The sequence below is a fragment of the Pseudorasbora parva genome, chromosome 1 (genome assembly GCF_024679245.1).
Source record: "Pseudorasbora parva isolate DD20220531a chromosome 1, ASM2467924v1, whole genome shotgun sequence".
NCBI lineage: Eukaryota > Metazoa > Chordata > Actinopteri > Cypriniformes > Gobionidae > Pseudorasbora > Pseudorasbora parva.
In genome coordinates, this window is record NC_090172.1 from 28791416 (window position 1) to 28805488 (window position 14073).

The window sequence follows — 14073 nt, forward strand, 5'->3', positions numbered from 1 at the left end:
TTGGCTAGTGTTAATAATAATAATAATAATAATAATAATAATAATAATAATAATAATAATAATAATAATAATAATAATAATAATAATAATAATAATAATAATAATAATAATAATATTCCAAATCAAAAAATGTGTGAAAGCATATTTCATGCAACTGAATACATCACTTAACAACACGGCATGTCACGATCGGTGATGAAGCAGAATGAACAAAATAAATAATATATCATTTATGGTTAAACAATTACAGATATATCACAATTTTACATGCATCAAATGGCAAACACTTTCATTTTCTCACAATATACATTGCACACATATAACATTTCACTCAACTCAGGATGCGATTGTTTTCTCTACGTATTTTCTCACGATTTCTTTTTTTATCTAAATGAGATTTAAGACAAATTATAAAGTACAAGACAATCTCTCAGACAAAATTCTGCATATTTGATAATAACTCAATTGAAAATGTAAAACATTTCCTCAAAAAATCCCTTCAAGCAGATCTTCTAGTGTTTTTTTCTTGGGAGGAGGTTGTTTCAGCATCTTCACCCTCACGCACTGAGGAAGAGCAGAAATAAAAAAAGGCTAGGTTTAATTACAACAACAGTTGACAGGGGTTTAACATTGTTATAAAGGCAATGTCCTATTATAATTTGTATCATTACACTTGCAAGAGTTAGAAAAAACAAAAAAACAAAACACATTTAGATAAATATGCCATAATAACCAACAAATTATTAAAAGAAAAAAGAAATCCATGTACACATTTAGAGAAAGAGATCAAATAAATGCAACACCTAGTTCCTGCAACACCTGCAACTGCACAGATTTCTCCTTTAGTCTGTGGAATACATACTTGCACTGGTCTTTCTCTTGATGAGAAAGGGCCCGAATTAATTGACTATCTTTTGCTGAGAAAACACTGATGCATATTGTTGCCCTCGACGCCACGAGTAGGGCTGCAAATCCGGTGGTCAGTGTGGTTTGGCCTATTATCTTTTACATGCAGACGGAGGTGACTGAAGCCTCTTACTGTGGTACTTAAACAGGTGTGCTTGCGACCAACTTTGAAATGAATTAACTGAAAACATTTGTTTATTTCAGCTCCTGTGTGCACACACAGTCTGTAATGTTAGCTAAAACATGCTCTTTGCTATCGTGCCTGTAAAGTGAAGTCACATTATCCTGCTGTTTAAAACATGTATCGTGATTCGTTTAACATCTCAACCGACTTGCATCGTCACAAGTTTGTGTCGATTTGCACATCATAACATTTTTAAATGATTCCCAAATTACTTGATGGATGAATCAGACTCGCTAAATCCCTCTTTTTCCACAAGCTACTCTACTCTGATTGGCCAGGCGGCCCAGTATTTTGTGATTGGTCTACAGCATACAGCGCATTTTGAAAACTAAACGGTCATTACCATAACTGAATTTCAGCTCTGTCCAAAGGCTTCCTGAAGCTCAGTGATTGTACACACTGTAAAAAAAGATAATGATGAAGTCAATTTGGATGAAATCCGAGCTTGAGTCCGATGATGAAACATTGGAAGAACTAATCTCCATCGCAAGGACAACATGAGCAGGACGTTTCTCAGTGATACACTACTCAGTTTGAGATACATTATGAGATGCTGCAGCTGTAGTTCCTCACCATCAGCATAAGTGTATGCAAGAGTTTTGCAAATCCCACGCTGAATTCAAAACTAACTTCCGTGTTAATATTTGAGAAACAGTTGTCAGAAAAATGCAGTTTGAGGGCAGGTCAAGTTGTTTGCGAGCGGACCACATACAACATTGGCATGCAAATGTCTTTTCTAGTGATGTAGAACCGAAAAAATGAGAAAAAAAGTGATAATAAAAGTCATCAGACAGATGCAACTTTGATGAAAAGTGAGAGATATCTAAAAAAGGGAAAATTAAGCTTTCAATTCCTGCTTGCTTTTTTCATTAATTATTTTATTTTTCTCTGTATGTATCTGAAAACCAGCAGAGATACTGTAATGAATTGTTTAGTCTGCCTTTACACAAGATCATTGAGCCCGTAGCGAGTCTGTTGTACCATTTAACTTTACATTATTTCTTAAACTAACAATCCTCTACACCCGCAGTCATTTTCTCAGTGAATATAGCTAAATGTTGGTGAAGTTATACTGCCTTCACCCTGGAGGTTGGTATGAATGAAACTTTCCGCACACAGTATGTACATATTAGTGCAAAAGTCCATGGAAAACTTCTAACTTTACCTTGGTAACCTGGGTTTCCTTCTTTTTTCTTTTTTTGCTCACTTATAGAAGACCATAATGAATATTATATTCAATCAGGTTGTCTTTTTCTCTCTCTGTGTCTTTTCTCATCCAGCTTCCTAGTCACTCCAGCAATGTCCTTCCAAAAACAGCCAGTAACTTACAGTCTGCTCATCAATCCCAGCAGTCTTTTCAGCATCCAGTCAGAGACTGGGGAGATCAGCCTGACCCGTACTATAGACTATGAGAGCGACCAGCACCGCTACTTGCTGCTAGTGAGGGCCAGTGAGGATCAGGACAGTCTCAGTAGTGCTGCTGAGGTAAGTGCACAGTCAGACTGGGACAATGATTATGCCAATGTGTTGTTTTGTAACTATGGTTCTTAATGAATTTTTATATGTGAGTTATATTAGATATTTGATAGATGGTGCTCTCTTTAATAACATTCTGTCACAAAACAAACCAGATTATAAAGTACAACAAATTGGATTCTGTCTGGGGATGCAGGAAGGAAAATGTATAGTAATTTATACTAATTTCCATGTTTCTCATCGTTTTTATACATTGTTATACATTGTCTGTATGTGCAGCTGATGTTAATCCAGCACTGTTCAGAGAGTGACCTCACTACAAAATGGTTCATTATCTCTTGGTGCTCTAGACTAACTTCATTACTTCAAGAGTAAAATGTAATTTGTGACATATGAGACGTATTTGCTCAAAATGAAATGTATAGTAGTGAAAATGTATTAATTAGGTAGTCTATGGGCAAAAACCTAGCTCCAATTAGAGTATATAAACTCTAATTAGAGTATTTAAGCTCCTTTATTCTGTATCTTATTTATTTCAAAAATTGTATTGTCTCAATATGTTGCTATATGTGGTTGTATAGCAAGAAATAAAGTAAAAAAACAAACAATAATTTAAAAAGCGGTGAAAGAATATATATGGAGAACGATTCATTGATTGTCAATGAACAATGATTAAAGATAATACACTTTTTGATTGTTCATCAGAACTGATAGTTTGAAGGTATATGATTCATGTTATTCACTCGTCCACAGAATTATAATTGCATGATTTCAGATACCTGAATACTTTTGGCTCTCCATCCAGTCATTTTTTATTTATGCAAAAAAATCAATAAGCTGGAAGGGATAGCTAGCAAGCTAGCTAGCTTGATAGATGATAGATAGACATTTTTATTTTGAATGAGGGGTCATAGCTACTATGGTCTATGTGAATCTTTGTAAAAAATTTAAAAAAGTTATTGCATGTCAGACCAACATAAATCCCATAAATGTTGTCCCAACTAGCCAAATACAGTTGTCTGAACAACAACTTCCAGCATAGCAGCATGAATAAATGATGCGGTTAGTGTTATAATCTTATTGTTTTACCACTTGATGCCTTTATTTATGTTTTTGTATCATTATTGTTTATTGTTGTTTGGGCATGTTAACAACCATCAGTTTATTTATATTTGTTGATTTCCCATGTGGTTGAGGTTTGTGTTTAAAGTGTTGAAGATTTATCTAGAATTATTGAATGTAATGTTCACTTTTGAGGGAACTTGCACTGCGTCGTAAGAATGACTCTTTTGAGATGTAGTCATTGAAGTATGAATGAAACTAAGCCAATCCTGATTGGTTTTGTGTCATGACGTAGCATGCAACGGCATAACCAGAAGCTACAAAGGGACTTCAGTTCACAAAAGTGCTAACTTTTTTTCTCTTTGGCAAAGCACTCTCTGTTGTTGTACCCTTTATTGGTGTTGTCTGTCACAAAAGAAAAATAATATATATCATGGCGAGTGAACAGTTTAAGCAATGTGTGGATCCCCGCCCTAGATATATCAGTGTGGGGACACACGTCAGCTATGTGTACACTGTTTGGGAGAGCTGCCTGTGATGAATGTGAAAAGCTGCTTTTAAGAGTGCTGCAATCCGGCCTGGCATTTGTTCGATGAAACTGGCCAGGCACACTTTCCCCATGGTTCAGGTGGCGGCTCAGATCATGAGGTTCGCAGAGAGAGTTGGTCTGATGAGATTGAGACTACTGCGGCACATTCTCGGTCATCATCCGCCAGCTCTGATGCTCCCCTCCCCATGCAGTGACACATCAGTTTTGGTGGGCAGAGCATATGTTGCTGCAGGTCAGGGTTGTGCTTGCTTACAAACCATGGCTATTTTTTAAGCATACCAGATCAACCTTCTTAAAGATCTTGATGAAGGCGACAGGTCCACGCCCGAAGATATTGCAGAGCTTCGTAAAGCTGCAGACCTGTCTCTCCGTGTTACGAAGGATTCGGCCCATTCCATTGGCCTCTCCATGTACACACTAGTAACCACATAGAGGCATTTATGGTTGAATCTGTCGGGGATCCAGGAGAAAGACAAATCATTCCTTCTTGATGCCCCAATTTTGCCTTCTGGCCTATTTGGCAGTGCTATTGAGACAGTTGTAGATAGGTTTCAGGAGTCGAAGAAACAGTATGTAGCTTTTAAGCAATATCTTCCTTGCCGATCGACATAAAAAAAAAATTCTTGCGGGCAGCCGCAGCCATCCACAGGCTCCTCGTATAGACAGGCGCAAAAAGAGAGCGTTACCTCTAGGGCTCCCCCTCAGGGCTATCAGCAGCAGAGGCGGTGCATGAACAAAGGAAGGCTTCAGGAAAGGGGTCCTAACCATGGTAGGACCTCTGAGGGCTGTCCCTTCCACGTAGGAACGATTGAGGTAATTTCTTCCATGGAGCTCTCTGGAAATCGATTTGGTAATCGTGCCGCCTAATACGCTTCGGGCCACAACAATTTCCAGTTAACGCATGCTGATCCAGCCACCTTACAAACTTGCAACTGTGCAGCGAATGCGGCAGAACACTAAAACTTGTCCTCGACTTCTTCCTGTCCGTCTTTTAATACAGGTCAGGAGCAATACTTTAAGAACACCTGAGGTCGGCTTTGAGAGGCTGAATCCCTTAGTAGAATATTTTCCTTCATGGTATGGCCTGTCGAATATATCTCAATGGGTTCTGCCGATTTTAGAAAAGGGGTACAAATTGCATTTCGGTCAGATCCCCCCGAAGTTCAGTGGGGTGTTCTGGATGGATTCAGGTCTGCATCCACTAAGATTCCAGGGCATCAATTACATGGATGACTTCTCATATTGGCCTAGTCACAAGATATAACAGTTCGGCATTGAGATGTCGTCCATGGTCATATTCGAAAATTGGGGTTGAGACTCGAAAAAGTGTGTGGTGACACCTTCCCAGAAAATTACAGGTCTGGGAGTGGTTTGGGACTCTACGATGATGCAGGCACAAATGTGTCCCACACGGATTGAGTCCATATGGGCGATGGTTTCCAAAATAAAGCTAGGCCACAACATCACTTTAAAACTGTTTCAAAGACTGCTGGGACTCATGGCAGCTGCGTCCAACATAATACAATTTGGCCTTCTACACATGAGGCCCCTAAAGTGGTGGTTGAAAGCCAAGGGGTTTCCCCGAAGTGGAATCAATTTCATATGATCGGAGTCACGTGCAGATGCCTTCGGGCTCTGGCCATATGGAAGAAACCTTGGATTTGTCCCGAGGACCACTGCTGGGAGCGTCATGTCACTGATAAATCGTTTAGACTGACCCATCTCTCACGGGTTGGTGCACCGTCATGGACGCCCGCTTTTTGAGAGGTCGGTGGCAGGCCCAGAATGCCTCTTAGCATATGAATTGTCTGGAAATTCTGGTGGTCTTCGAAGCTCTGAAGAGCTTTCTACCAGACCTCAAGGGTCAACATGTCCTGATACGTACAGACAATTTGTCGGTGGTCACATATGTGAATTGTCAAGGGGGACTAAGATTGTGCCCTCAATGCAAACTGGTGTATCAAATCTTCCTGTGGTCCCAGAGAAAGCTGTTATCTCTGAGAGTGATGTATGTACCAACGTACCAAGTGACCAGAACCAGGGAGCAGACTTCCTATAGAGACAGGGGCTGAGGCCCGGGGAATGGAGACTTCACATTCTTAACGGTCTTCGTTCTTACGACGTAGTGTTTCATTCCCTTCTCAGGGAACAAGGGGTATAGTCATAATCCGAGATGTTTTTGCTATTCAAGATTGCAAATATTACAGAAAAAAAGAAAGATAAATAAGTATTAGACTACATTTTCAGTGTAAACACAGTGTAAATATCATTTCAAGTTGTCCTTTAATTAAGACACACTGATGATACTAGTGAAATTATTTATTTCTTCCACTGAAATTATGTTCACTTAAAAAAAAAAAATGAAAAAAGAATGGGTTGTGGCACTGTGGAAAATGTAAGGGCAAATATATTCAGCTGAAATCAAAGAGATACCAAGCAGGCCTGTTCATGCCTTTTACAGTAACATTCCCCTTGAGGATGTAGTCTCCCCTCATCATGACTTGATTTGGCTGCTCAATGATCCATACATCTGTCCTGGCCTGAGGCAGGCCAGCCAAGATCCCAGCTATTAGCTAGGGAATGTCACAAAACAATACATGGCACAGTGTGTCTAACTGCAGATGGGGAGCAAGAGGGCATGTAGACCAGTTACAACAAACAAACAAAACAAAACAAAGTTTATATTGGCTTCATTAAAGGGGTGATGAATTGAGAAATCAACTTTCACTTGAGCTTTTGATAACAATCAATCAATCAACTTTATATAGCGCTTTTACAGTGACGATTGTTTCAAAGCAGCTTTACAGTGTTAAACAGGACAATATTGCAACAAATATTGCAACAGAATATTCTTATATTACCATGGTATATAAAAGGTCATGGTAATATACGAATATCCTGTAAGTCTCAGAGCTGAAAAGTTCTTGTTAGTCAAAGAAAAGCTTTTTGGCCCAGAAAACAATCGTGTTCGGATCTTGATGTCATCGACTGACGAAACACCGCCTCTACCGAATAATAAGCATGTCTGGACTCAGACATGTATGGGCCAGGGCTCGCAAAGCCCAACGTCCCCGGGCTATGTAGACGGGCTACCAAAGCATAAGCCTGTCGGCAGGCCGATGAATCTCGTAATGTTTCTTTCTTGTTCTGAGCTATTCTCTCTCTCTTGACTTAACATTTGAAGGTCAAGCCCATGTGTGTATGCGTGCGCACGGTTTGCACTTATATCGAACGATCGGGCTATGTAATACAAAAATAATAGTCCAATCAATCGCGGGTGGATGAGAAATTAATCATTGTGTTTGTTTGATAAAGACCTACTTGAATCATTCCAGTTGCCGCTTTCAAAACAATCCCTCCCTCGTGTGAACTGAACTGATCTGACAGGGGCATAGATATATGACAGGAGCTGTAGCTCATTAAATTTGCAAATCTTCTCCAATCCTAGCTGTGGGCGTTGTCTCCAGTGGGCACGACCATCAAAACCCAGCGTTTTGGAGAGAGCCTCACAACCAGTGTAGAAAATAGCAGTGTAGAACCCATTGAGATTAATTATTAGTTATGATGTTTTTGAATGTAAAAACCACACAAACGTCATTAGTTGACCTCAGACAACAGAATACATTTTTTTTTTTAAAGGCCAGTTTACCAATGTGCAAAATGAACAGGCTTTTGAACCAATAATTGTGTTGCATTTAGTCACAGTTATTATGGTTTCACAGATATAAAAAAATATGAAAAAGTAATTAAAACGTCTTTATTGCATATAGGTCTGGGCGATATATCGAATATTAGCGATGATATCACAATAATTTGGACGACGATCTAAACTTTAAATTCAAATTCAAGAATACTTTCCCAAAGAATGTTACCAGATAACACAGATAGTGCAGAGGTCTGCTACCACAGTTCACTAAACATTGGAACCAGAAGAGTTAAATATGCGCAGACGCAGAGCATGACAAAGAAAGATGCAGAAACATGCGCGCATAAGAGAATAAAGAACAGAGCGGGACGTGCTCACGCTGCCGGTTTCATGACAAATCCTGTCAGCCTGTGAAATTGTGTCCGCTGGTAGCGGTTTGAAATGCCTGATCAAAAGTTGTTATACATGGTTCTGGACAAGCAATTGTTTAAAAATAAACTATGAATTCATTGCCATACTAAGTACACACACACGCAACACATTTATTTGAAATATGTAATTGATTGCTATAATGGGAGCAAAAACAGGCTGAATTATTTCTACTGATAAACTAAGTAACAATACAAAATCATGACATAGTAATATACCTATAATGTAAATAATAAAGACTTAAAAAAAAAACTGCAATATACAGAACAGGTGCACAAAATAAATAGATTATATACGAGATATGCTTTTATATATCTTATATACTTATATAAGCACTTATAGCTTCAGTTATATACTACTACTGTATGAAACATATGATTTGTAAGACATTCAAGACTATTTTAACACAATTTATACAGCAAAAATTAAAACGCGATTTTGTAAGAATTGTAATCAGGCTCTGAACAGATTACCTATTAAAATTTCTTTCAGCCAATAGAATCGCTCTGGGGGTCCTTGCGGACACAATTTCATAAGTGGACAGGATTTGTCATGACACCGGACTTGCAGACAACTTGCGATCGCGATTCAGTTCTTTGGCGGATTATTGGGTTTGGGTTTTGAATGATCAAAAATATATAAAAATGCACATCCTGGCGAGTGGTCAGATAAACACAGAGATGTCTTTAGTGCACGTAAACAATTGAGGTAACTGGATCCATGCAGGTCTTAAGCCAGACCTAATATTCTGTGTGATTAACGTTAATCAAGCAACAATGGAAAATAGAAAAACACCTCATGGTTAGCTAAATAACTTTAATATTTATTTATTTTTTCTTTCTTCACTGCTACTGTTAAATGGACCTAATGTAGCTGTTTTTGTCATATTGTTTATAATTTGCATGTTTTGCTTATTTTTAAAAACAAAGATAAAATTGAATATTTATATTGTAATTATAAAAGTAAATAAAAAAATATATTACTCGTATCTAGAAATAAGATTTTGGTCATCCCAACCAGTTCACTAAATGTAAATATTTTCTATTTAATTTAATCTAAATAGTTTTTGTTGTTTTAACGGGGGCAAAAGAAAATCATGTTTTTTTTTTGTGTGTTTTTTTTTTTTTTTGTCCATTATTTAAAAGCACTTGCAAAGATATCAAGATATATATTGAATATCGTAAAAATGTGACAATATCGAGATATACATTTTTATTTTCATATTACCCAGCCCTAATTCCAAATTATCTCCTAAAATTGCTTGTCTAGAATAAAACTTGCATGCAGTTTTTTTATTTTAATGATTAAGTCAGTTCACAAATAAGTTTTAATGATTCATTAGTGAATCAATCTGAATTTAAATTATGTAAAATGTGTGGTCGCTATATCTTAATATTTTTAAAAGAAGTTTCTTCTTCTCACCAAGGTTTTATTTGATCACACAGTAAAAAGTATTATTGTGAAAATTATTACAATTTAATTAGCTGTTTTCTATTTTAATATACTGTGTTTTAATATGTAATTAATTCCTGTGATGGAAAGGCTGAATTTTCAGCATCATTACTTCAGTCTTCAGTGTCACTGCACAATCCTTCACAATGATTCTAATATGCTGATTTATTGATTAATAAACAAATAAACATTTCTTATTATTATCAGTGTTTAAAACAGTTGTGCTGCTTCATAATTTTGTGAAATTTCTTCTGGGTTCTTTGATGAAAAAAAGAAATTCTTCTGCTTTTTTAACTGTTTCTTTTGATCAATTGAATCTGTCCTTGATAGTATTGATTGCTATTTATCAAATATTTACAAACTCCTGGACAGATGATAACTCCCCTGCAGATTGCTAATATGGCTTAAATTGAATCATATTTGTATTCCCAAACTGCATCAGCCATATCAGATCTCTTTTCTGATACAGTATCTGAGATACATTTACTGAGATACCAAACCTTTCCCTCAGGGACCCTTCTGCTTTGCTGTTCTTATATAAAGGCATTTTATTTCATGTGATTTTTGGTTTATGGCCTCTCTTAGAGTTAGATATATGAGAAACATTGTAGACTATGAACTGTTGTCACAATTTTGACCATTTCTGACTAGGTCTGTCTATTTCCAGTCTCTGTGAGTAGGTTATTAAAGTCACTTAGCAACTGCCAGGAAGCTTTAGCAACAGTGTCAGGGAAAAAAAGCACTCAAAAAGTGTTTTTCCTCCTCCAGACAGCAACTTTCGGCTTAATTCTGTCTTATGGGAGGCATTAGGTGCCTCTTTCAGCTTCCCTGATGGTTTTGAAACATATCGGGAAAGAGCTCCATGTGATATTGGAGGACATTTGTCCTTTTGTGTTTGATTCTTCACTACATTTCACTGCATTTTCAGCCACAGATGATTGCTTATGTCTGAACATAACTTCTTGACACCAACTCATTTTCAGTGAGAAAGTGCCAAGATAAAACAGGATGAAGTATAAAGATTAATAGTAAATGTGTTTTTATTCTCGTTAAAAGGAGCTTTTTTGAAAAGGCGTTCTTGAAACAGCAGCCCTCTTGACTCTAGGAAACACTGGGGACAGTCACAGTGATGTGCTAACTTTCTCCCTGGTGATAATTCATGTATCAATATAATATGATCTGCCCATTTGTTCTGTTAACAATTCTCACCTTTCTATTATTGTGCCTTCCGGCTTCCTTTTCACTTTCTCACAGGTGAGAGTGATCATCACAGACGAGAATGACTGCGTTCCAGAGTTCCTGCAATCCATTTATAGCAAAGACGGTGTCCCTGAGACAGTCACGACTGCAACGTCGCTGCTGCAGGGTAAGTCTGTGGACCTGCACTTCAATGTACCATAGCTGTTACCTAGAAGTCCTTGTATAATTCTATGTCCTTTGAATAAATTGGCTTTTAGAAGAAGCAAATAACATGCCAAATATTCGTATTGTCATTTAGCAAAAGCAACATATGGAACTTTGTTAAAACCAGGCTCCTAGATATTGAGTTCACTTTTGTAATACAATATTGCAATTATTATAATTTTTTTGTGCAAGTTTCTCTTCAGGATTGCTTGTGTTTAAGTCAAGAATGATCTTAGTTCAGGTTCACTTGATTCACTCCATTTGCCTTGTTTTGAGCAGTTGCATGCTGCAATATCAAAAATGATCAAAATGGCAGAGATGAAAAGAGTAACAAAATATTCTACTGAAGTAAAAGTACTGTTACTTCAATGAAATTTTACTTACTGTAAGTGCAAGTAAAATTACTGGTCTAAAAATTTACTTAAGTAAAAGTAAAAAGTAGCTCATTTAAAATGTGCTCCGAGTAAAAGTTACTTAGTTCCTTTTTTAACAGTGGGGGTGGGGGACTCTCCCCTGTAGGGTTGTGACAGAATGAGATTTTCACGATGTGACAACTATCTCAGAAAACATCACTGTATTAAATCATTATTTAATAAACTGTACCTATTATTAAATTATGGTTATTTTCACTAGCTAAAATGATTTTAAATGAATGAAGATGATTGGTCTTTTTCTTTTTTTTTTTTTGGTTGAACAAATGCTTTATTATAACAAACTTAAAACCATTTGTTTGTTTTGTTTTTTTAAATTTCAATAAAACATGTCTAATAAACTAAATTCAATAAATGATTATGAATTAGATTAACAACTTATTTTTATCATTAATTCATTAAAATGTTTAAGAATAATATAGTCCTGTATGTAGTAGATGGAGCAGCTCACAGAGACAGAATAAGCAGATCATATATTCATATAGTTGTGCTTTTATATCCACTGACCATGTGACGATTTGATTTATTTTAGGCCTATAGCTCTACTTTCGAGTTATTCGTTCATCTATCAGTTTGCGTGTATTACGTGAATTCTACGTTATAATGTAAAGTTAATGTTCATGACTTGTTTCTGGGATTCCCTCTTCGTCACAGAAATAATTCGGCCTAAGTTATAAACATAACTTTATCTGCACAGAGCGATGTGTTCCCGAACATGTTCTATGTGTTTCTTCATTTGCATCCACATTTTGTGCACATTTGATATCCTCCAGGACAACACGTTATTTTTTTTCTATATCCAAAGTATTTCCATACTAGCCTGAGGCTCATGCCGGCATTTAGTTTTCACCTGGGTCTGCGTCACTGACGCCTGTCTAGTTCGTCTCCATCTGATATTTGAGCGCGTGTTCTCTCCCGTGCCCTGCGCCCTCTATTCAATATAGTTGTTTCCGGATCGCATTTTTTTATCTTCCCCTTTGCATTAATGATTTATTTTTACTCAGTAATGGATGTGGTTTAAAATGTAGCGAAGTACAATACTTCAATCAAAATGTACTTAAGTAAAATTACAGATTTTTAAAACTACTTAAAAAAGTAGAAGGACAAAGAAAAAATGACTCAGTAACGCAAGTAAATGTAATTTGTTACTTTCCACCTCTGCAAAAGGGACACTAAAGACATTTATAATTTATAAAACAAATAAATGCTATTGCTATTCCTCAAATCATCCTGAAAAAAGCAACACGGTTTCCACAAAATTAAAAAAAGCCCAAACTTTCGAATGGTAGTGTACCTGCATTGGGGCTAATCAACACTTGAGGTTACTGTTGTTCATTCACTGCTGAGCTTTAACTCATCCAGTTTAGATGAGTAAATCTAAACCATTATTGTATACAGTTGGATTATATTCCTTCTGCATGCAGTCGGACATTCCATGAATAGGTTGTAGGTGACCCATGGCCATGCCATTTGAGACTAGTATGGCCCTATGAAGAAAGTCTGTTTCTCACAAGACAAGATTCCATTTTCTTCCTCTATCATTCTGTTTAACACCACCTTTGAAGCAGTTCTCCCCTGATGTGCCCTTTCATGTGTCTAAATTGCACATTGAATCTGTAGTCTATGTACTAACTCCTGAGAGTGCACTTGTAACACACAGAATGGAAAACACATGCCCTCAGCTATGATAAGAAAAGCTTTCATATTCTCATTAAATTTTAGACAACCACAGCTGCTATCAAAGCACCACAGAAATGAAGTGATGGACAAAACAACAACTGCCAAAGACAGACAGACTGCATATGCAGGCACAATGGCAAACAAAAGAGAACAAAACAAACAAACACTGGAAAGTTACCGAGATTAAAAAAGCGCTGCTGGTCTGGAGAATAACAGGACTTGGCAGACATTTTGAGAGCTTAACAGAGAGACTCTTGGCTGAATGGCAAAGGTGATGTGGTGAGGTATACAGCAGATGTGCTGATTTGCAGGTGCATGCCAACCAACGTCTGTGTGGGCTTCATAACAATTATCTCTACCCAGCATGAAATATTCTGCTTGCTCCAGTTAAACCTATCTAGAAGAACAGAAGAAGGGCTACTTTGCAAGAATAATCTGTAACGTGGATTCTAATCAAGCATTCATAATGTACAACATGAAATGGACAATTTATAATTTAAACTTCTGTGGGAACGGCATTTTTTTTAATAGGCTGAGGTTAGCTAGATTTTTTTGCTTTATGTACACCACAATATTAGGACCGATGTATCAGTATGGAATTTTCCTGTTTCATTTCCTGTCTTAATCTTACACATATTCTCCTATGATGAAAGTCATGGTCCTCTCCTCGCTGCAGTAGATGGAATTGAGCGAGGTGGAGAGGGATTTTAGACCTGCCACAAGGACTTGTTAAGTGCGATGAGGACCTGATTGAGCACTCACTCTTAAGTAGTAAAGTTGGGATGACTGCTAAGGCAGTCACGCTCTTAGGATTAAACAAACTGGTTTCAAGAAATTGCAAGAGAACTTGAGG

At 37.1% G+C, this 14073-nt stretch overlaps 1 protein-coding gene across 1 annotated transcript in view; it reads left to right on the plus strand.

Annotated features, from left to right (window-relative positions):
- Nucleotides 1-14073, plus strand: part of si:ch211-186j3.6 (neural-cadherin) — a 309028-nt gene that overhangs the window by 123775 nt on the left and 171180 nt on the right. Inside the window, exons 4-5 of the mRNA XM_067437563.1 lie at nt 2371-2575; nt 10960-11071. Coding sequence (XP_067293664.1) covers nt 2371-2575; nt 10960-11071 — 317 coding nt within the window. The remainder of the gene's footprint in view (nt 1-2370; nt 2576-10959; nt 11072-14073) is intronic.